At 48.3% G+C, this 23773-nt stretch overlaps 7 protein-coding genes across 7 annotated transcripts; 4 read left to right on the top strand and 3 right to left on the bottom strand.

Annotated features, from left to right (window-relative positions):
• Positions 1-3058: 3058 nt before the first annotated feature.
• N7511_000571 (M18 family aminopeptidase) lies at positions 3059-4630 on the top strand (the record flags this gene model as incomplete). Its single annotated transcript, XM_057122996.1, has 1 exon — positions 3059-4630. The coding sequence occupies one exon, from the start codon at positions 3059-3061 to the stop codon at positions 4628-4630; it is 1572 nt and encodes a 523-aa protein (XP_056988729.1).
• Positions 4631-5101: 471 nt separating this feature from the next.
• On the bottom strand, positions 5102-6507 carry N7511_000570 (uncharacterized protein; the record flags this gene model as incomplete). Its single annotated transcript, XM_057122995.1, has 5 exons — positions 5102-5520; positions 5583-5650; positions 5715-6088; positions 6157-6261; positions 6313-6507. The coding sequence occupies 5 exons, from the start codon at positions 6505-6507 to the stop codon at positions 5102-5104; spliced, it is 1161 nt and encodes a 386-aa protein (XP_056988728.1).
• A 4231-nt stretch (positions 6508-10738) lies between these two features.
• N7511_000569 (rRNA-binding endoribonuclease) lies at positions 10739-12061 on the top strand (the record flags this gene model as incomplete). Its single annotated transcript, XM_057122994.1, has 2 exons — positions 10739-11488; positions 11546-12061. The coding sequence occupies 2 exons, from the start codon at positions 10739-10741 to the stop codon at positions 12059-12061; spliced, it is 1266 nt and encodes a 421-aa protein (XP_056988727.1).
• A 412-nt stretch (positions 12062-12473) lies between these two features.
• N7511_000568 (H/ACA ribonucleoprotein complex subunit NOP10) lies at positions 12474-12953 on the bottom strand (the record flags this gene model as incomplete). Its single annotated transcript, XM_057122993.1, has 5 exons — positions 12474-12490; positions 12547-12599; positions 12654-12721; positions 12821-12865; positions 12942-12953. The coding sequence occupies 5 exons, from the start codon at positions 12951-12953 to the stop codon at positions 12474-12476; spliced, it is 195 nt and encodes a 64-aa protein (XP_056988726.1).
• Positions 12954-13539: 586 nt separating this feature from the next.
• sen2 (tRNA splicing endonuclease subunit SEN2) lies at positions 13540-14979 on the top strand (the record flags this gene model as incomplete). Its single annotated transcript, XM_057122992.1, has 1 exon — positions 13540-14979. One exon carries the CDS (start codon positions 13540-13542, stop codon positions 14977-14979), a length of 1440 nt encoding a protein of 479 aa, XP_056988725.1.
• A 423-nt stretch (positions 14980-15402) lies between these two features.
• On the top strand, positions 15403-19707 carry N7511_000566 (chromatin-binding protein RAD9; the record flags this gene model as incomplete). Its single annotated transcript, XM_057122991.1, has 1 exon — positions 15403-19707. One exon carries the CDS (start codon positions 15403-15405, stop codon positions 19705-19707), a length of 4305 nt encoding a protein of 1434 aa, XP_056988724.1.
• Positions 19708-19831: 124 nt separating this feature from the next.
• N7511_000565 (lipid-binding SYLF domain-containing protein) lies at positions 19832-21102 on the bottom strand (the record flags this gene model as incomplete). Its single annotated transcript, XM_057122990.1, has 3 exons — positions 19832-20842; positions 20903-21000; positions 21060-21102. 3 exons carry the CDS (start codon positions 21100-21102, stop codon positions 19832-19834), a joined length of 1152 nt encoding a protein of 383 aa, XP_056988723.1.
• Between the last annotated feature and the right edge of the window lie 2671 nt (positions 21103-23773).

Genomic DNA, 23773 nt, shown 5'->3' with positions numbered 1-23773 from the left:
AAGAGTAATATAACCCTGCAGTAGTAGGAAAGAACAACGGTCACGGGTGGGTATAAACTAGAAAGAGAAGAGAGAAGTTAACGGGGGGGGGGAATGTCGGGAGAAAAGTGATGATCAGATTAGATTATGTGCTCACATGATGCCGGTTTCGGACACGAGACTCGGCTGTCTCTGTGGACCAGACACCCTCCAGCAGATTTTTTATCTGATCCGAGTAGTGGAGTTAGTCCCGAGAAAGCGTTGGTGGGCTGACGCATAGTTCTGCCATTCTTTATGGTGATTTTCCTCGCTAACTGCGTTTGTTGGCTTATTACGGGCAGCCTACTTTAGGAACTAGTCAAACATACTCACGTTCGAGACAAAGCCCAGTCCAGATTGATCTCTCTCTCTCTCAACAACTTCTCCCGACAGCTCACCCGTCTATGACTCAATGGTTAACACACGACCCGGAACCGAACATTCCAGCAGCAGTGGAGTGTCTCGTCAATCCATTGACCATGGATGGACATAAGACGAAGAACCCCCCTACATACGCCCCACGCAGCTATGACCGAGCAACAAACGGAGGTTGCGCCAATGAGAGAGTGCCAATGCGCAAAATACTTTTTCCCGAAGGTATCAGGGCAGCGGTGAAGGGGCATAGATCGCCGTGGGACTCGAATTCCGAGGGAAGCCCTAGGGCCGCTCTCGGGGCCTGATCTTATCTGATTGCACTAACGCAAAGTGTTGCTTCTTTGGGCAAGGCAAGCGAACCCCGAACCATGTTCAACGTGTTATAAATGGACACTCGTTCCCTTCTGTTCGAATGATCAACTTATGATTGGACATTCTTTTATTCTGCTCAGCGGGCTGGAGTCTCCACATAGGCAAATTCTTATCAATCAGTGACGTCCGCCAACCCGAGTCCGAGCCGAAGAACGGATCTTTCGTAGACTTCGCCCGATGGGGTTGCGATTTCCGCTTATTCATTTTGTTTGTGACGTGCAGAGGAGAATTGAGTCGCCGCTATTGGATCTTTGCTCTCTCTCCGGCTACCCTGCTTGGCTTGTAATGGTGGCGATCGCGGTCTGAGATCCACTGGCCCCGGTGATCTTTTTCGTGCCTCTGCCTATGATGCGTTACATGTTAGTCTGATGCACTGTTCAGTCAAGCTCGAATGCAGGAGTTCAATAATTAAGCAAGGGTCACTGCGTTTGAGACCTCTTCTGGTCGAGATTGTTCACCTTTACCATAAACAACATTTTCTGTCTCATCGGCAACTTTACCTAACTATTATGTAAACTAATTCTTGGCCATGGCCACCCGTAAGAGCTAGTAATTAAACGGAAACACCCAACTTTGAGTTCCCGAGGCGGCGAATCGTTGTCAGTGATGTGTGTGTCTGCGATGAGTAGATTATACGACAGGGGATTGAAATCTTTTGACACCTGCATCCTTAGACACCTTTGCCCTGATATCATCTACTGAACTATTCAAAGAAAACATACAAACGATGGGCCAGCAGAAGTGAGAGGAAAAGAGGCTGAGTGAGGGGATAAGTAAGCGATACTTGAAATGCGCACTCCTTTTGACTATTTCGTGTGGAATCCCCCAGTATTTCGAAGCCATGCGAACAGAACAGATGATCCCCATTCTAAGAAACATCTTGATATTCCTCGTAATCTTGCTATTCGTGATCTCCTATTTGCTGTTGTCTCGAAATGGTCTGTGCATGTTTCATATTCCATGGCGAGCTGCCTACCTACCTTGGTAGTTCGCAAGCATCGCATTGTAAAGAGCCTTGAACATAACACCAGAAAGAATCAATTCTCAGACAGAGGTAGACTTTTGCCATCTTTATCACCACCCTCCTCCGCTTCCTCTTCTTCTTCAAATTCGACGCTCGTGCGGAGGCATCAATACAGGGTCCACCAGCGAGAAGCTAGAAGTCATTTGGCCTTGGAGTCGTCGGGAGGTGCATCGATCATAGCAATTAGCGACTCATCTGAGAAATCGCATGTCTTCATATACCCAGGCCTGTATCTTGTGAGAAGTATCTTATGACTATTGACGAGAATGTGATAACCTCCAAGCATCTGGTCAGAAAGAACTCCCGAGGTCTCTTTGGATTCTTACTCATCAGTTCAGAGGAATGTGCAGGTATGGGTTGAAGGTATAGACCGCCAGACCGTGTTCCTTTGTTAATCGATCTGTCTTTTTCGGGCATGGATAGATCTCTCTCTCTCCGACAGTCACCATTGAATTGGCTAAGTTACATCTTTAGGCTAGGGGAACAAAACTGACGGTTATGTCTCTAAACGAGGTATCATCGGGTGAGGTCCCAGACCCTTGTCGTCACTTCCTGCATCAATCTCATATGGGTCTTGATACAGTGCACCCGGCAGAGAAACTGGTACTCACCACCTGGCTAGAGACTACAGTCGGTTCAAGCCAAAGGCTGACGAGATAACACCCGACCGGGGAAATGGGTGCCAGGTCTACTGGGAGATGAAGTGAACAGCGATGTCAAGAAGGAATAAAAGAAAAAAAAGGGCAGTTGGGGGGGGCAAGCATTGGTAGGAAGTCTGCCTTCCTAATCGGGAAGGTCAACGTCCAATCACAAACCAGCTGCATTTGCTCCGTTTGCTTTGACTGGGACCCTATGACTATTCTGCTTGGAAATGTTGTTTGCTCGAGTTTGTTTAGTCTGTTCAGGTCGATTCAACTTGCACTTCGGCTTCTGATATTGGTACCTTGTTGCCTTGGCGCCTGATATCCCGGGCATCAAGGCATCAAGACATTCAAGCAAATGGCGTCATAAGGCTTGTAAATGTTGATCGCTGCAGAGGATGTTGATCAACACCTGTTCACTGCTACTGCTTACATTCGACAACCTGTCAAACACCTCAAAAAAAGCCGATTTCAGCTTCGTTATAGGCTGCCCTGAAGATCTCCAGCTGCATCCGTTATCACCGGACTTGATAAGCAAGGGGCAACCCAGCCTCTGGACTCCGCCTTTCCCCTCACGAGCTCTCTCTTCCTCTCCAACTCATCTTCATCTTCACCCTTCCCACCCATCATGACTCGAAAGTACGCTTCATCTCAAGGCCTCGATATGCCCTGGGCCTCCCAAATGTCTGCCCAGCTGCCAAACCCGTTCCTGTACCAGGTTCCTGCAGCCCAATCAGTTCCAGCTCCGACGGTCCGAGCTCAGGAACCGCCCAAGCGAACTGATGAGCCTGTACGCCCCGAGGATTACTCCAAGCCCTACTGCGAGTTTATGACATCCAACCCCACTATATTTCACGCCGTAAAATCGTTCTCCAGTCAGCTCGAACAGCACGGCTACAAGTACCTCTCTGAACGTGCGGTGTGGACATCGGAGCTGAAGCGGGGTGGCAAGTTCTACACCTCCCGCAACGGAAGCTCACTGATCGCTTTCAATGTTGGATCCGAATATGAGAGTGGTAATGGTGTGGCTATCGTTGCTGGTCACGTGGATGCCCTGACTGCCAAGCTGAAACCTGTATCTAAGCTGCCTAACAAGGCGGGCTTTGAGCAGCTCGGTGTGGCCCCGTATGCCGGTGGTCTCGGTGCTACCTGGTGGGACCGTGATCTTGGTATCGGTGGTCGTGTGCTTGTCCGTGACCCGGAGTCTGGCAAGGTTGAGACGAAGTTGGTGAAGCTTGACTGGCCAATTGCGCGTGTGCCTACTCTGGCTCCTCATTTCGGATCCGTTGCAAATGGACCATTCAACCCGGAGACTCAGATGGTGCCTGTCATTGGTATTGACAACTCGGACTTGTTTGAGCACTCGAAGAAGGCTGAGACTAGCGATGTCAAGTTTGGCACCTTTACCTCAACCCAACCTGAGAAACTTGTCAAGATCATCTCCAAGGAGCTTGGCATTACGGACTACAGTACTATTGTCAACTGGGAGTTGGAATTGTTTGATACCCAACCTGCTCAACTGGGTGGTCTGGAGAAGGAGATGATCTTCGCCGGCCGCATCGATGATAAGCTCTGCTGTTATGCCGCCCAGGAAGCACTCATTGCTTCATCAGATAGCACCTCAACTGGTACTGTCAAGATGGTTGGCATGTTCGACGATGAAGAGATTGGCAGTTTGCTCCGCCAAGGAGCGCGGTCGAACTTCATGAGCAGCGTCATCGAGCGCATCACTGAGGCTTTCGCCAAGAACAACTATGGCCCCAATCTCCTCTCTCAGACAGTGGCCAACAGTTTCCTGGTTTCTTCGGATGTTATCCACGCCGTGAACCCAAACTTCCTTGATGTTTACCTGGAGAACCACGCACCTCGTCTGAACGTTGGTGTTGCTGTGTCTGCCGACTCGAACGGGCACATGACCACCGACAGTGTCAGTAATGCCATCATGAAGCGTGTTGCGGACAAGTGTGGCTCCACCTTGCAAGTGTTCCAGATTCGCAATGATTCTCGCAGTGGTGGTACTATTGGACCCATGACCAGTGCCCAGATTGGAATGAGGGCTATTGACTGTGGTATTCCCCAACTGAGCATGCACAGCATCCGTGCTACTACCGGTAGCTTGGACCCCGGTCTCGGTGTCAAGTTGTTCAAGGGTTTCTTCGATCACTACGAAGAGGTCGACAAGGAGTTTTCCGACTTCTAAACGTCTTCCCTGTGAATCGAGGTCCTGATTGGTCTTGAATTAACACCGATCACGCAATTTATACAAGCCCGCATTGGGCGGGCTCTCGCTTTTCGTTATTCGAGTCTAGACGCATCACTTTTATTCCGCCATTATCCCAAACGTTTTAAGCAATTGTCATTAAATTTATATCTGTTTCGACTGCTGTACCTCGACTATATATCCAAGAAATTCCAAACAAAGTTTAAATAAAACCATGTCCAAGATGACCAAAAAAAAGACAACAAAAGAGATTATCGACCCGACCCATGGGCCAGTAAATGATGAGTGAAAGGCAGTCCCCAAACTGCAAAAGACCGTAAAGCTCAAGAATCATGAGTAAAGAGCCTCAGGTACCAATGGCGCATATCATATAATGCAACGCACAGCACCTGAGGCCTGAGATTAATATAGACCGTAATCAAACAACCAACCCAGCACACCACGTAGCTCTCAACGTCTCATCGAATCGACCGAATCAGACGAATGCGAAGCCTGATGGCTAGGCCCGTTCGGGTCAGAAATCGAAGAAATCTGCGTAAAGCCCTTCTTTTCCTCTTGAGACCAACTCGTCCCATGTACATGACCGTGCTCATTCCTAAAGTCGGCACCGGGACCAAGCTCTAGCACACGCTCCGGGTCACCAGACCCATATTCGGGGTCATCTCCCGGTGCACCGAGGGTCGAGTCGTCTCCGTTCCAGGTTGAGTTATGGTGCGCTGTGTCGCCGTAGCTTGGGCGGCTTGCGCTGAAGGTTGTCATCATTCCCGGGAACAGGCGAGCGAGGAGGGGCTTCAGGGTTGGGAGACAGGCGCAAATTATGCCGGTGTTGCATTCCACCGCGGACCAGGCGGCGGCGGCGACGTTGTCGTCTGTGTTTTGGTTAGACCTCTGTTCTGTGGAAGTAGGGGGCTCGGGTGTGGGTGTCGCTTACAGGTTGGATCGGTTGAGTCTGCGATCTTTTTGAGGCTGGTTAGACGAACTATACTGGTGATGCAGACACTGCAGAATAAGGTTAGTTACTCGTGTGCTCTGATCGAACTGTATCATAATCGGTGTCACTCACAAGCCACCCAGGCCGAACATTAGCATCAGGGCAAACTTCTGCTTCCGAGGTAAGTCAACTGCCATCAGGGCAGGAATTGGAATGATCAAGATGGCTAGATCGGTTGCTATATGCATACTCGCGTTCGAGAACCACAGACCAGTCTTGCTCAGACAGTGTCCTTGGATTGAGGGATCCCAGAATTTGGCAACCGGGATGCAGTTCAGGAATGCACTGGTGACCGCCCATGTCCCGTAGATAGCGAGGATGCTGATCATTACCCAGCAGACGACACGCATGCGGTAAGTTGGGAAGACCCGGAAATATTGCATCAAGATGGAGGCCTTGGCGCAGAGAACGGCGGCATTATAGAAAGGAATTGTGAGCCAGAAGGCCTGTTGTGGCTGTTAGATCTTGTTTGATGTGTGTTAACTGGCAGCAGATCGGGCTTGGGCGAACTCACCTTCATCTGTCTCTCGAGGATATGCGGAGGGATATCCTTAATGTGCGTCCCCATTCCACTGAGGGCTTCGACTATATCTAGTCCCATGAAGACATATGAGTTGACCTAATATCGGCATTAGCCATTGATTTTCTTAGTCTGGGTCTGGGGACATACCAAGGCTATGATAACCATCCAGTCATTGGATTCAACCTTTCTCATGAGTTTGATCCGGGTATACATCCTGACAGCGACGAACCATGTTGCTAGACCCGTGAAGACCACGCTCACGGTGAGACCTTGTACCCCGCGAGAGGACATGAGAATGTCTGTATGATCCCGCTGTAATATCGCATCTCGAAGTTGAAACATGTTCACGTTATAGTGTCACCTTGGACTTAACGAGGAAGCCCGGAGGTAGCAAGCGTTCTACCCCAGATCGAGAATCAAAAGAATGTGGATAAATCTGGGGAAATGCAGAGTACGTTGAGGCGAAATCAATAATTAACAATGATCCGATCTCCAATGACCAGACACCAGATCGAAGACAAGACAAATCGGGACAGCAGCGAGCGATAAGAAAAGAACATGTCCAGCCTCTTGAAGAAAAGGGGGAGGCATCGAGGAAATCGCCTTATGTATAAGCCAATGTTACAAACGGGCCCATAAACAATGCAGCCAGACCCAGAATTCAAACGCCCAAGGCGAACATGCACGTCTCCGTCTCCACGACAGCCAGAATTGGTTTCATCAGTGATCTGCCAGTATTGCGTCTCCTCGCCTCCCTTGACTGGCCGGTCCTTAGACGCGAGACAGCCGCCTAGTCTACAGTGGACGGGAGCGTGTTTGCAAGGTGCAGTGCAAGGGGCTGCATATAACGAACCGGGCCCTAATTAGATCCCGAAAGAGTCGATATGTACATCGAGAACCGGGTCTCCAGCTTTTGGGTTTTTTCCTTCCTTTGTTTCTCATTTCCATCACATCGCGTGCGCAAATTGGCTCATGTTGGCGGACTTTTTTTCGTACAAGTACGAGATGAACGAGGAAGAATTAGAGTTTTTAAGGGTGTCAGACAGATCAATTGTTCTGAAACCTCTGAAAGTCACACCCCTTTTCTCTGACTGGTTCTGAGTGGTGAGCTAGTCGCTGATCATCATGGCGATCGCATCTGGAATGATCCGCCCGAGTTACCGATCAGATCTGGTATGCCTTGGTTGGTGTGCCGCCGATGGCAATTGATGTGTGGCGCTTTATGCTCTCAGGGCTATTAAAGTAACCCAAGCTGCTGGGATTTCAGAGGTAATAGTTGAAGAGATTCCAAATATCCTGTTGGGACAACACGCTGAGGACTTTCATGTTCAATCTCCTTCAAGATTGAGATGATCACATCGAGGTTCCATACTGTAGATGACCCAAAGAAAAATACAATACCGACTGTTATCGGCTTTGTGTCGGAAACATAACACACGCTCAAACCCTCATCCGCCAAACCTAATAACGACAAGTAAATACCACATTTGTACGTACATAGTAATAATGCTCAGTCTTATATAACATTAAAATGAAATAAAAATGCTTTTTGCCCTTCCATATCTCAGTTGCTCTGCTGTAGAGGGCGTCTGGCGCTTCCCTGGATGTCCCTTTGGGGTCAAGTCGATAGGCGAGGCTCGACAGGGAGGTTCCTTTCGTGTTCTCCGCTATTGCTTGTCATTATGCGGTGGCTTTGGGTTCTGTGCACAGGTGCCTGCCCTAGCAAGAGTGGTGACTAGTATCACATCAGCAGGTGTCCTGCAGAAAAGACATGCCGCTACTGACCGACGGTTCTGTTGTGCTATGGAGGAAAATCCGGATCAAGAGAAGCTGCCTTACCTCTGTCTATTTACACACGGATTAAGTTGTCGTAAGTCTGACAATGACCCCTCTTCGTACACTCTCCTGGTTTCTGTCTGCTAACATTTGACGGGTGATAATTGTGACTCTCGCTTGTCACAGCCACACGGCATTTAATACTTGGCCACTGAAGTTGAAGTAGCCCTCACTTCTGCTTTCCTTGTATCTTTATTCCATCACTCTTTGCTTTGGAAGCTATACATTTAATCGTGTAGACAAGCTCTTTTGGTACCGTTTCTTGCTACATCACTTGATGATAAGGTAGGTAATGGGGAAAAGAAATAAGTGGTATGTGACAGCCGTTGTCAAACAAGGACAAATAAATACTTGAGGCATAACGTTAGTAGTTTGGTACTGTTATCGTTTCTCTTTGAAGCAGAAGATCATTTGAACTTTTCGATATGTTCTTACTTTATGGTAGAGCTTGAAACTGAATCTCTATCTTTAACAACATGGAATCCAATAGTGGTCGCCACAATAACTAACAGGAAATACGGATGAAAATCATCAGTCCGGAGAACGAATATCCTCCGATCTCCAGCCAGCCCAACCTATATACGTACAGTATATATCAATTTAATCGTTAAGCTTGTCGGTCAAAATGATGTGTCTCCAGAAAGTCATAGACTTCTGCTATTTGGTCTTTAATAAATGATGGGCACTAAGTAGAATCTGGATCGTCGGTTCTGTCCTGTACAGTATGCGCGTCACTCCACAACACATTATATACACGTCACATCCCTACCTCTAACATCGCCACTATTCCAGTATGGGATGGACGAGGCACAGAAATGACAGAACAAAACCCCCAAATAGTGGAGAACTAAACTGCCGGTACTCAACTGCTCTCGATCAATCATTCTAATGGGGTTCAACCCCCATCGTATACTTCGATCAAGCAACGGCTTCAACTTAAATCACCCTCGCTCAGCCTCTCTATCGTTACCTTGAGAATGCAAAGAATGATGAAAGAAGGTCTCAGTCTGTCTCAAGAGTTGACAGAGGAACGATGCGCCCACATGCGCCGGGTCTCAATTTGCATGTTAGGGCTTTGTTAAGCTCGTCGTACAGGTCACTAGTTGTGCAAGGGGTGCCCCAGAACTTACCCACAAATATACTGGTTCTGAGAGAGCAGGAGCTCAATAGAAAGTGGACTCCAAGTTTTAGTAAAATCTCCTACTCGATCGGCTGAATTACCGTTCGATAGTAGCTGCATCCTTGCAAGGGATGGTCGTCACCCGCTTCTACCCCGGATGTAAACACGAAAACGCTTCACTTTTTTTGTTTCGGTTTGGTAATCTGTAGTAACGAGTAAGAACGTTACATCTAACATTCGAGATTGATTTTGGGTTTGATACAGCTTGGTTTTCTACCACTAGTATAAGGTTCCATGGTGTCGGTCACACACATATATCACAGCATGTTAGCCTGTTCCCAGTACGCTTTTCAGCCTATGGCGACATTTGAAAATGGTCTTAAGCAAAAAACCATTCATTTGACCATATCATCAGCCCTGGAGCTGAAATGTGTGGATGAAAAGAACCCCGCCAATGTGGAGTTGGCAAACAAATTTACATGCCATATCTGGGGCTGATTGCCAGCACGAATCTTGATAATTGCCAACCCATCCTCGCAGAGAGTGTTGCAGATATCTTTCTACTGCATTTTTCTGGGGATTTAGGTTCTCTCATTTCGTTGTGTGGTGGCTTTGGCGTATGCAGGGCGCGAGGTTCCTAGCCTGCATGCATACATTGCTTGGATTGCCGAGTTACTAGGGGGGCTCGGTAATTGAAAAATGTCATGGACCAACTGACCTTGCTTTGCATTATTTTATAATGATCAGCCGCAAGAAAGACAGGTTTAAATTGTTCATAGCTTGCTAAAGAGATGAGTTTACTATAACTGTGATATGTCTACTGTAGAACCTGGTGACAGACCTGCACCTGGTCCAATTTCCAATCCAATAAAGAGAGAGGCACATTTAGGTCTGGTCTCAAAGGATAAACTTGCGCACAAAAAATTGTTTGTGGCCACTCTACGGTTCTTGTGAACAGAATACGGCATGCCAGTCGGGCAGGAACAACACAGGCGTAGTTGAAAAGATCAACGTACTTTTTCTCAGCCTCTACAGATATTTGCCTGCAGTTATTTCGGTGGTTGTTCCTCTGCGTTGCTGCTTTTGTCAGTCTTATTTCCATCCTCGTCTTACCATATAGGGTCCAAACATTCCCGATTCGCAGTGCGAATAGCTCCATTTCTTTGGGTAGATTTATAGCCCATGCCATTCAAAATCTGCAGAGACCTGGAGCCAATAAGGTCACGGGATAATTCACAGCTTATATCAAAACCAAGCTGAACATGCGTATGTCCGCTAGTAAATTTCGAGGAGGAGGAAAGTAAATATATTTTCCCCACTCCGAAGTTTTCGAAGTTTTTGGATTCTAATATTGGAATGTCAGAACCAGCAAGCTAACCGACCTATTTGAATGGCCCACCTCGTAAACATTCTAAAAACCCCCCTCAATTCTTCAAAAGCAAAGAAAGAAACGCACAAATTGGGAAGACCTTGGAGGTTATAGATGCGATAAGATAGGGCCGATAAGGACGCACAGACCATTCACAGAGAAATTTCATCTTGAACATATTCAGTTCTCCAGCTTGGATTTCCTCACTCTCGTTGATCAATAGGAATAGTCCTATTACACAGGCCAATATGGCAGAGACTACCAACACAACTCCCAAGCCCATCCACACAATTGTGTTGGACGCGGGTCCGATTCTCAAAAATACCCCGCCACTCTCGACCCTCCTCGCGCAATGTGAAGAAATTATCACCACCCCCTCCGTAGTGGGCGAAATTCGCGACCCCGATGCCCGCGCGCGTGTCGAGACTCTATACCTGCCTTTCCTGAAGCAGCGCACACCCACCCCGCACAGCTTCAACATCATCAGTGAATTCGCTCGCAAGACCGGTGACCGAACTGTGTTGAGTCGAGTCGATATTGAGATCCTCGCTCTTGCATACGAACTTGAATGCGAAAAGAACGAAGGTGATTGGAGATTGAGAAGTGTTCCTGGTCAGAAGAGGATCAACGGCAAGCCTCCTGTGAAGGAAGAGCCCAAGGAAGAAACCGAGGAAGCCCAACCTGAGTCCGAGTCTGCAACTGTCGAGGCTATCACAGAGGGAGTGAAGGAGACTGTGATTGAGGAGAACCAAGAAAAGACTAAGGAGGATGAGCCCAAGGAGGAGGAGACAGTCCCCGCATCTAACGAGGACGTTGAGATTCTTGCCGCTGAGGAACAGGACCCAGATGAGCTTGCGGATGATGCCGATTCCGACGGCGGCGAGTGGATCACACCCACCAACTATAAGAAACGCCTGGCAGAGGATGAGTCTGGATCTGGATCTCTTACGGCTGCACCGAAGACGATGCAAGTTGCGACCATGACCACTGATTTCGCCGTAAGTACACACGAGACCAGCAAGTTGAACACCCCTCCCGCTAATACAACCAAATAGTGTCAAAACGTTCTTCTTCAGATGAACCTCAACCTTCTGTCTACTACCACGTTGCAGAAAGTCCAGCACCTCAAAACCTTCATCAAGCGCTGCCACGGCTGTTTCTTGACCACCAAGGACATGACCAAGCAGTTCTGCCCTCGCTGCGGCAAAGACACATTGACCCGTGTCTCTTGCACTACTACTGCCAATGGCGCATTCACAATGCATCTGAAGAAGAACATGCAGTGGAACAACCGCGGCAATGTATACAGCGTCCCCAAGCCCATCGCAGGCAGTGCGAACGGCAAGTGGAAGGGTGGTGGTGGCAAGGGAGGATGGGGCACAGAGCTCGTTCTCGCCGAAGACCAGAAGGAGTTCGTCCGTGCCAACGCTGAAGAGGAGCGCCGGCAGCGCCGCGAGCGCGATATCATGGACGAGGACTACCTTCCTGGCATCCTGACCGGCGAGCGCAACAAGACTGGCGGCCGTAGCAAGGTCGGCGCTGGGCGTAATGTCAACTCTAGAAAGCGCTAAGCAGGCGGAATAAGTTACTTCGCATCCTCGATTTCATGGGTTGGAGTTTTGGGGCATGGAAAAGAAAAAAAGTTTCGTTTCTGGTCGAAGCCACTGTGCCACTCATGGTGCCAATCGACCTGTTTATGAGGAATGACCATGTCTTATCTTTTTTGTTTTCGATCTACAGTTGAACATAGATTATGTAGCCAGTCATACGATTGTATATGAACAGTTACCAAAGGCCTTGTTGTTGACGACCTAGATCAGGTATCATATTCTCTAGTTTGTCTAGGTCAAGCCCCGACAAGAATATCCAACGAAAGCAAACCAAGTATGCACATCTTAGCCATCCGTTGACCGCAGAAAAACACCATTCGCCGAAACATGGGCTATGCCGCCCGGTAATACACTTTTCCCAGTGCTGATTGCTCTACTGAGCAGGGGTAGCTGTGATATTCATATTAGTGTCGATGAAGGGAGATTCGAAAGGAGATTCGGCCTACCGGACTGCTGGGTGAGGAGAAGACCGTAGCGCTTCTTCAGGGTGACACGGTGACTGTGGACAGAATTAGATCTCTGCAATTCCAATACCTAGCACAAATGAACCTACCGAGAGTACTTGTCATCGGGAGAGAAACGGGCAGGGTGGGCAGACTTGGTAACCTCACCGCTGAGGACCTGTAATTGACCAATGTTAGAACCATGCATCATATAGATAGATTCAGAGGGGCTGCCAAGGTGAACCCAAAAGCAGTTCCTCAAAGATGACTCCCATACCTTCTTGAGCGTGTAGACACGCTTGCCTTGGGCGTCGAGAGAGTACTATTCGTTAAAATTAGCGACCGATTCTCGGATGAAGCTGGCGATTCGTGCGTTTCGCGGTTGCGATGAAACATACCATAAGATGCATTCTGTAGAGACGAAGGTTAGCAAGCGAATAGAATCGCAAGAATCAGATCAACAACTCACTTGGTGGTATTGGTGCTTCGTTTTGACTTGACGGCGATAGTGGAGGAATTTTTTTCTCGACGGACCTGAACGAGCTCGGGCCACGGTGCTGAGTCATGCACCGCTTTAAATGGCCGAGCTCTTCCCGCAAAAATTCCTCTTCTTTCCTAAGAGCTGCAAAATAGTATCTTCATCTCTATATGAACAGCACATAGTCACTGGTGATGGGCAGAAATGCCGTGGTGACTTGAGTAATTGACTTTTTACTTTTACCAGCATACAGTTTCAAAAGGTAGGAAACCACTTCTTCCCTCTTCCCTCTTCCCCTGCACCTCACCTTCGGTGATGACACCTTTTTATTTTGCCCAGGCAGACGGCACTTTGATTTCTAGCTGTCTGTCAGTGATTTGCAGAATTGACTACAACGGTATCTGAGAAGAACCTTATCATGACGATTGAATACCTCGCATGTGGAAGAACATTCGCTAACGTCGAATTTTTCCAGGACTTTGAATCTCCATACGAGATCTTTCAGTAGTGGCTTCATAATGGCTACTCCAGTAACCAGCACCGAGAAGCCTGTATCTGCTCAGGCTGCACCTGCAGATGCTCGGCCACCTCGTGCTCCCCGTCCTCCTAGGCCCAACTTCAGACATATTCACCGGTTTCCACTTCCGGTCACTGTACATCATGTTCCTCCAGTAATTCCTCATAACCCTCTCTCTCTTATTAGTGTTGCTCTCTCGTACCTCACATTCCTTATCTCCCCACCCCGTCAAGAAGTCTACTCGGCCTATTTTGACTCGGCCACTTCATCGATCCATGTCACGGACGAGGATGCCATTAAGGCCTTCTGGCAGATGGGCTTCTTCGGCAAGGGTAGTCTAAGTCGAAGCGAGCCGAGCTGGCTGACGCGCGAGAAGAAGCGGAGAGGGTTATTGGGCGGCAAGTCAAGCGAGGAGGTTACAAGACAGCGACGTGAGGAACGACGTGAGCTGAAGCTAGAGCGTGCACGCATGGAGAAGCTGGCCATTGAGGAGCGACTCAGGGTTGAAGCTGCGGCCAGGGAATCCGGCACCACGCTCGACCAAGATGATCAGCTAGCGCCAGCAGATGGCACGGCTAATGACACAGCAACCTCGACTGAGAAGTTCTCCCTCAGAAAGGCAAAGGAGGCTCGCATGCTCGAGGCACGCAACCAAGCAGCACAAAAGGCAGCTGCAACGGAACAAACAGATCAAGCCGAGAAGTCGCCTAATGGCAAGTCGGTACGCTTCTCACCGATCGTGCAAAAGAAAGAGTTTCTTTCAAACTCGCCGTCCTCCTTGAAACTCCCCGATGCCGTTGTGGATAGCATTGAAGCGGACGAGGAACCCATCTTTGAAAATGAAGAGCATCTTCAACTTTCCAGAGAGGAGGCATTCTTCCTCTCCTACTCCCTCGGTGTCTTGAACATCTACGAGACCCCGGCAAAGGCAGGCCAAAACCAAGCCAACACAATCATGTCCACAACGTCCCTCCTCAAGCTCCTCTGCAACCACTCCTTCAATCCCTCCCGTGATGCCGCTGCCGCCCTCCAACCCGACGACCCCTTCATGCTCTCCTACGTCGTATACCACCACTTCCGCTCCCTAGGCTGGGTCGTCCGCTCTGGCGTTAAATTCGGAACAGACTACCTGCTCTACAACCGCGGACCCGTTTTCTCCCACGCCGAATTCGCCGTCATCGTCATCCCCTCCTACAGCCACTCCTATTGGACCGAGACCGAGGAACGGAAAGAATACATTGCTGCTAAGCAGGCTCGCAGTTGGTGGTGGTTGCACTGCGTCAATCGAGTCCAGGCTCAAGTCTTGAAGAGCCTTGTTGTCTGCTATGTGGAAGTGCCGCCACCGACTGCCTCTATCGATGATATTGGTGCTTTGCTTGGTACTTACCAAGTGCGCGAATTCCTCATCAGGCGATTTGTGCCTAATCGCATGCGTGATTGAGGCATTTGTTTCTCCATTTTGTATAAATTAGGGCTTCTGATACCCTCTCAGCTCGTGCTATTGCATTGAACATGATTTGTTGCATACTTGTAATATCATTGTATGATGACCCATGATATGAAAAATTTTTCTCCCCGTATTGGCTCCTCGTGTAAACACCAAATCAAGGAATAGACTTGTCGAATATCATGAATTGTAAAATTGGCTACTGTCTACTATACTCCCACGCTAGTCCATAAGAGGTAGTATTACTTTCCAGACCCACGTGACCTATATTTCGCGTCCATCTCGCGTTCGGGTGCCAGACCATCAATCTCGTTGGCCGGGCATCATTCAGGGGAAATCTAGTGCAATGAATATCTAAGGCACCCATCTTATCACACATATCCATGAGGCTGTACTGGGACTCTATGTCGCCCGAAAATGGACAGCCAGGAGGATAGCATCGATTTTGTGAAATTGAGACGCGACGCGTTGGGGCTAGTATGTACCGACCCTGCAGCGTTCTTCGCCCTCATTGGACTAATCCTCCAAACCCCCCAGCACTCTCCATCTCAGCTGTGTCACTCAAGTTTTGCAGATACTGGCCACGGTCCAAGGAACAAGCTCAGTTACACATACCAAGTGAACAGCATCTCTGGCAAAATTTCCCGCCAACCTCAACCCCCGAAAACGCCATCCGACCCCGCAAGATTTTCTACCAGAGACCAACATACCCCGACTCGATTTCGGCAGAATGAACTACAGCCAATGACTTTCCAAAGGAGCGATGCCGGGCCAGAGGCCGTACCGGGATCGCAATTCGAAACCACGGACTTAGGCGATAGTGCTCCCGGGGACACCCAAGTTGTATCGCAGTCAGTGTACGACAGCCTGATCCGACAAAATGAGGAGTCTATGCGCCATGATTACACAGAAACAGGGGCTGATGGAGCAACATTGAGGACCTTGCATGAGGGTGATAGCGGGCATATCGATCTCTTCGCCGAATTGGACACCGCACGCCACGGGATCGAACTCACTCAGTATGGCGACGAACACGATAACGCCAGTAATTCTGATCCGGAGGAATCTTCGCCGATGGCCTTCGCCCCTGATCTCTTTCCCGAATCACAACGCTTCCTTGTCGAAACTCCAGCAACGGATGTGAAAAGGGCCGATACAAACGGCGTGGCCGCCGAGACCCCGAGCATCTCACGGAACCCGCTTGCTGGGGATATTGAGTCAAGCGGTGGCCTTTTGGGTCTGAGCCAGGTCTTTCGGGCCACCCAGGCCCCATCATCTCCTCTTGTCAACCTGCAATCGGAACTTGTATCGGACCGTCCATCGCCGAATCTTCCAATTCAGCATACCCGGGTCACTCACGGTATCTCCTCGCCGTTGATGGGTGTGCAAAACAACTTCATGAGAGAATCATCGGAACCGAACCTGAACTACATTTCGATGAAGGAGTCACAGACCAAGCGTGATAGGACGTTAGGAGAGAGGCTGACTCGATCGGCGGACAATATCCAATCAGACCAGAGTGACAAAGAGTTCTACAAGGAATCAAGTTTTGTCGAACGTGCCCGGCGGCAACGGGAGATTGATGAAGAAGCAGCCGCCCAGTTCGCTGGTTTGAGAGCCCCTGCCAGATCGACATCCAACCTTTCGGCCAGGCCAACTTCTCGTCAACACTCGCCACAAGACGTCGAAATGGTGGATCCAGTTGCCAGCGAGGAAGAAACCGAGCAAGAAGAAGATAGTGTTGTACAAGTTCCTCAATCACAAGAGCCTCCTCCATCTTCGACGGAAGAGAACAAGGAGAACTATGATGGTCCTCCGATAGATGCTGCGGCTGCGGCCAGTGCCCATGAACGATTATCTCAGGCCCTTGGCTTCGAGGCTATCGAACCACCCTCGGCTGCCTGCTTAGCCGCAGAACCAGTAGACGACATCCATCGTCCATGCTCTTTCCGTTCTCAAACGGAACCACACTTTCGTTCTTCTCAAATGCAAGTGAAGGATTCTCAACCCTCACCTCAACCAACGCCTCAGCCCTCGCCGATAAGCGTCTACGACGAACCTATTCGGATCAACTTGAATCAATCTCCATCGCGCTCTCATGTGAATTCACCTTTGTTACAACGTCTTCAATCCTCTCCCCCTTGCTCTCGATCCGATCAACGATCAAGACCTTCAAGTCGCCACAGTCAGCAAGCCGGCATCGTCCCAAACAACCAGGGCATGAGTCCTAGAAAAAGCAGATTATTCTATGGCAGTGAAAATGCACAATCCGGTGCCCCGAATGAGCAACAGAACACAAGTTTATCTCAATCCAAGGACCAGGAAACTGGTGTCAACTCGTCATTACAATCCCATGTGACTGAAACACCTGTTCATCAACGCCTCAAGCATGTTGGCGACATGGCTCGATTGACAAGCATCCCTGAAACAAGCCCTAGTAACACCCATTGCCATTCTGAGGCTGGATCCACTGGCGATGGACTAAATAATGAAGATGACGATCTTCCACCAATGTTCAATGGAATTTCCAATAACAGAAGCAGTCAGATTCGTCCAGCTGGGGTTAGAGCACTCTCTTCACCACTCAAAAAGCTGCTTTCGAGTCCAGGCGGCGGACAACGCAGAGCCTTGACTGAAATTGCGGCAGATCTCTCACCGCAAGTTGGAATTGGGGGATTTGATATGGCTGGTCTCTTCACGAACGACGACAAAGAGTTCAGAGCACTCGTTGAAGGATCCCCAACCCGGCCCAAAAAAAGGCGCCGTGGCAATGAAGGTCAAAGTTATATCGCCTCCGACCCCATCATACCTTTCACTCCTCGTGCGCAGCCTCCTAAATCAGTCACACCTCTTCGCGCATTAAACCACCGACCACTGCCTATTCCAGAAGAGCCGGAGCATGTATCTCAGGTACAAGTGCCTGCAACAGATGTCCGGAGACAGTCGAAGCCCCCACGGCGAGTTCCCGAAAATGTATGGGAAGTCGAGAACTCCCCTGAGCAGCCCTTCCGCCGACGGTCGAGGATAGGCCAACGACTTGGTCAGCGGGCTATGTCACGATCACTGCGTGAATCGAAAAGCCCAGAAAAGAGCACTGGGAAGCCTGAAACATCCGCAATTACGCATCAGGGTGTCGTTCAAAATGCACCACCTCCTTCATCCTTAGATAACAGGATCGACTCGGACGATCTTGCATTGTCAGAATCAACATCGACAATAGCCTCCCCTACTACACCACGGCCATCTCAACCACTGTCAGACAACCTGCATATTGCTCCAAGTCAAGTTATTGCCGTGTGGAGAGGCCAGCAACTTGCATACTTCCCTGCAACATGCTTCGGAACACCCCTAGGGGTCCCACAAAGTCATTATTCGGTCAAATTTGAGGATAGTTTCCCCGTTGAAGTGCCTAAAGTTACCGTGAAACGGTTTGAGCTGCGTGTCGGAGATGAGGTCAAAGTCGACATGCCTAATGTTCCTAAAGTGACCCACGTTGTCCGCGGGCTCGATGACAAGCTTACAAAAGAAGAACTTTCTAAAGCTGTGGACGATGGCCTTCATCCCATAACAGATATTCATGGCCATGCTACTGTTGTCCTTGGCCCCAAGCAGCGTAAGAGCCTGCCAAATGGTGGACTAGGCGGCACTGGAAATATTATCAAGGTTCCAATTGGCCGCATTTATCTTGATACTATGCTCTGGAAAAAACTGAAAGACCGAGAGTTCACTCATCGTCTCGAGTCTATTCGGCAAGAAAGCAAGGCCGAAACGCCATCTGAACCAGCGTCTTTGCCTGCATCTCCGATTGCCCGTTTCTCTCGTAGCATTCGCCAGGTCAGCGGGATATTTGCGGGAATGGCATTCGCGGTATCTTATAAGGATGATGAAGCGTCCAAGAACCGCGTCACGAAGTTAATTGAAGAAAACGGTGGTACATTGCTACACGAAGGATTTACTCAATTGTTTGAAGCATCCTCGATTATTCCAAATGATACCCCTACAAAAGGCCCGGTCAATAATGACGCAGAAAATCAAGGCTTACGTCTTACAGCCCTAGCTGAGGATGTCGGCTTTGCTTGTTTGATTGCCGACACACATTCCCGCCGCGAGAAATACATGCAGGCACTTGCATTGAATCTGCCCTGTCTTTCAGGACGCTGGGTAGAAGATTGCATCGCACAAGGTCGCGCCATCGACTGGGATATCTACCTTCTACCCTCCGGAGACTCAACCTACCTCAATGGAGCAACAAAATCCAGAGTCATGCTTCCCACTCCCCCATCCACAGCCCGCCTCTCCGACACTATATCAGCTCGACCCAAACTCCTCAAAGGACAATCAGTCCTTTTGGTAATGGGCCGCGGAAAAGCAGAAGAAAAGCGAAAAGCCTACATCTTCCTCACATACGCTCTAGGAGCTTCGCGCGTTGAGCGAGTTCCTGATCTCGGAACAGCCAGAGCCTTGATTGACTCGCAATCTGATGCCAGCGTACCATCCAGCTGGGACTGGATCTACGTTGACGATGCGGATCAACGTGCTGCACGGTGGATGCTTGAGTCGAAAACTCAAAAGATTCATTTGACTCATGGAAGGAAGCGCAAGAAGTCTACGGTGACTATCCCTTCCACTCCTGCTCCGAGTCAGCAACAGTCTATTCCCAAGGTTGTTGGTAATGAATTTGTCTGTCAGAGCTTGATTCTTGGTCGATTGTTTGCCGAGTGAATGGTTTGCGTTTTAGTTCTTGATACCAATGTCAGATAACATACTCAAATTTCAATGAATTTACTACTGTATTTTTGGATCATTGTGAATATGCGTGCTACTGATATGTCTTTCAACCTGAGCATTAGTGAGCATGCTCGATGTTCGACCCATCTGGTCTCTCGTCTGGTTTGACGATCTCTGGCTCTTTCCCCTTTGCCTCTTTTTGGTTTGTGTCTTCGGGTAGTTCTGGCTGGATACTCGAAACTGGACGTTCGGGTTCTTCCTGAGTATGATCATGGGTCCCGCTGGAAGACTGTGTAGCTTTAACGTCTTGTTTCTCGTCCTGCACGACTTCCAAGCCTTGATCCACCACAGACTCTTGGACATTCGACCCTTGGATATTCGACTCTTGGGCATTCGACTCTTGGGCATTCGACTCTTGAACCATGCCAAGATTCTCGAACTGAGACAGTTCTGGAAGTTGAGGCGCCTGTCCTGCAACCTGCTCCGGGGCCGGCATCTGCTCAGTCAAAGAAGCAGGACGACCTTGTGGCTGCTCGCCAGAGCCTCCAGCGATGACCCCTGTAGTTTGAGGATCCGCCGGCTCAACGCCCTCCGCAGAAGCCTCACCAGCACCCGTGACAGCAAAGAAATTCCCATTCAAAACATCCATAAGCACCCCCGCCTCTGTTGGCAAAGGCACAAGCCCAGTCAACAGCTCGACAGCCCTAACCTTCCGCCCATAAAATTTCTTATTGGCACGAGGCCGCTCAGCAATAAAACCGCCTTCGACCGTCACCCCGCCATACAGACCCCGAGTCTTCGAGTAGGCGAATACCCCAGCACCGCCCTTAGCGCCCAACACTCCCCCGGCTTCCGCACTTCGACCAATAGGCCCAAAGGCCACCGAGAGATTCCCGCCCAGAGTCAGACTTCCAGCTTGCATGAATGTCTTCACTGCCAAATCGGTTGTCAGGACGAAGACAAAGTCCGTCAATTCCATACCGAATTGGCCACCTGCTCCGACGCCGCCCATTCCCATTGCCGATGGGGCAGACCAGCTTCCATCTGGGAGACGGGCGACTATCAAGCCTGAGCCGAAGCGGGCTGAGCCTAGGAATCCTGCTCGGAGCGCTGTGAAGATGGCGATTCCCTGTGGTGGAGTTAACACGGGCTATCCACACTGGACGGGGATGAATTCGTGGCGTGATACCTTTGCGCCTTTAAAGATCTTTTGAGGGATTTCTCCATCGATCTTGAGCTTGGGATTGATGAACGATTCGAGGATCGCAGCTGCTTTTTTGCACTCGCCTGTTGGGCTGGTTAGTTTAGGGCTACTGTGTGGTTGTGGATCAGTGGGGAGTCTTTACTAGATAGCGAGGCTGGCAGTGGGTTGTGTAATGGATTCTTCATAATATAGGCTACGGTGTAGCCTCTTCCTCACGTTCTGTGAGTGACGGTGCTTATGAAAAGAGAATTTGACTGAAGATTGGGGGCCAAATGTGCGGGTTTCGTGCTCAGGCTTGGGCTTCGAGTTGTAATTGTTTATTAGCAGAATTAACTAATGCTCTGGTCAGCAACGTAGCGAGTATATTGAATTGATGCGCAAGTTCAACATGGGTTGTTCTATGCTCGAGGAAGTCTAATAGGGGCTGAGGGGCCGAGTACAGTAGACCCTGGCGCACGGACATTTCGCATACAGCTTCACCTTCATAACTTCACTTATATCGTTGTGGCTAAGGCCATTGATCTGGATTTGGGTTCGCAGTCGAATCTGCGAGGCAAATCTTGATATTCCTACCACTGCTATAAGGATCTCAACCAAAACCGACCGAGGCTTTATCAAGCCCGTGAGATCTTTAAGCAGAGCCGCATATGACTTCTAGATCCATCCCGTTGACAGGCTCAACTCTCCTGCAACATGGCCGAACTCTGTGTGATACCAGTGCATGATCACAATGAGACCAACCGAGTAGAACAGTATTGGAGGAGTGATAGTCTTGGTTGTTCCGTAGTCTAATCGTCTTTCAAAATATAACTTAGGTGTCAAACAAGATTATGACAGGTAAGTGAATAGTTGAACGGCAGATATGTTGTTAAAAGGCTACGATGCAAGTAGGAATGATGACTGGTACGACCGTACAATATAGATAATCTAACAATAGATTACCGAGGTGTTTAAGTCTAGAGATTCTCATTTGTGTGAGAATCTCCTTATATACCAGAAAACTCTGCCTTAAGCTAGTCCCGATTAGATTTCCTAGGTGATGAATCACTGCGGTTGCCGTCATAGCTCATTTATGGCATAAACTATGGCCGGCCACCATAAATCTCAATACACCCCCTTATCATCTAAAGCATTTAAATCTGCTGTATTTGAAGGCGGGGAATCTTGATAGACCAATCAGGAGGTCTTAAGAGCTAATCCTTTATAAAAGGCATCGAATTTTGGCTTAGGAAGTGCCTTTATAAGGCTATCGGCGACGTTGATAATTCCTAGAATATACTCTAATAGGATCTTGCCTTCTTTCACTTTCTCGCGGACCTAGTGATAATAAGTCTCGATATATCGAGATTTTAAGAGATATTTAGGAGATCCTACTATAGTAATAGCGGACTTACTATCACTTAAAATACGTATCGGAGAAGAGGCTTTTATGATTCCGAGATTAACTAGTATCCGATATATCTATAAACCCTAGGATCTAGTATCTAATAATACGTAATACTCTACTTCTACGGATGGTTTTATGACGTATTTTTGCTATTTTAATACCTAGGAAATAGGTCCGCCTACTAGGAAGAAGACCTATCCCGTACGGCTCTTTAGGGTATCGGGATCTAACGCGAGTAAGGCGTTAACGTACCCCTATAGTTCCTGATCCTTACCCGGTATACCGTAAGTGATCGTGAATTTTGTAGTGCGTTTTGTATACTAAATTGTATAGTAGGTAGCGGAGAAGTGGATATCGTAGGGTATTAGGTTATACTTCGTAAGTATACCTAATATTAGAGAGAGATTAGGCCGGGATACTATTACGGCGTAATTTAGACTACTAGTTAATAATTAGTAGGCTTTGACGTTATAGGGGTCGTTTAGCGTATCAAATTTCTTAAGAATCGGCTCTAGCGTTATAGGGATAACTAGCCGGGGGTTATTTTTAGTAGTTTTTAATAGCTCTAGGAGCTTATCAATATAGGCTTTTTAACGTATTATTATTAAGCTATCCTTACGTAGGATTTTGAGGCTTAGATAATACGAAACTAGGCTAAGATCTAATATAGACTATTTCTTAGCAATTGCCTCTTTTATCTAAAAAAGGGATTTCTCTAAAGAAGCGGCGAGCAATATATTATCAACGTATATAAATACGATAATAATACTACCCCCTTACTTATACTTTATATAAAGGTATAAATTAGATAAAGAAGGGGTAAAATACTTACTAATTAAGAAGGATTTAAGGGTCTCGTACTAGTTAGTAGCTAATTAACGGAGACCGTAAAGGCTTTTTAAGAGCCTAACTACCCGGCTATTATAGCGCTAAGGCTTAGGCATAGTATCTAGGTAGGTTATAAACGTTTCCTCTTTAAGAGATATATTAAGGTATACGAGGTTAACGTCTAAATAGGTAGTAACTAGGGATTTTATAGTAATAAAAGCTAATAAGATACTGAAATAGGAGATGCTCGATAGCAGTCTGGTCAAAACAGACGGGTCGACAAATGGTGGCAAGAAAACCCAACAACAAGTCAGGTCTGTGAGCTCTAGACAGATGATGCCTATCAGGGATAATCAGATACTATATCAAGGAGTATAATGATCATAAATCTTGAATCAGGAAATGAGTGGCATTCTTGTAACTGTCTATCCTTCTCTACAGTCGTAGGTTGCCCATAACCCTTCCTCGAGGATATCACTGCCTGAGGCAGTAATCATACAAGTGTCGTGATTTCCCCACTACACTACTAATTACGTCTAATAGGCGGATAGTATGATTTAGCTTTTTAACGATAATACCGTGACCCTATTAATCACTAGGGAAGTAATTATCTTACCCCGAGAGTATCGTTATTTTATAGC

This window comes from Penicillium nucicola (genome assembly GCF_028828085.1).
Source record: "Penicillium nucicola strain IBT 29836 chromosome Unknown utg000001l, whole genome shotgun sequence".
Taxonomy (NCBI): domain Eukaryota; kingdom Fungi; phylum Ascomycota; class Eurotiomycetes; order Eurotiales; family Aspergillaceae; genus Penicillium; species Penicillium nucicola.
This window is presented reverse-complemented; position numbering and strand designations above follow the sequence as displayed.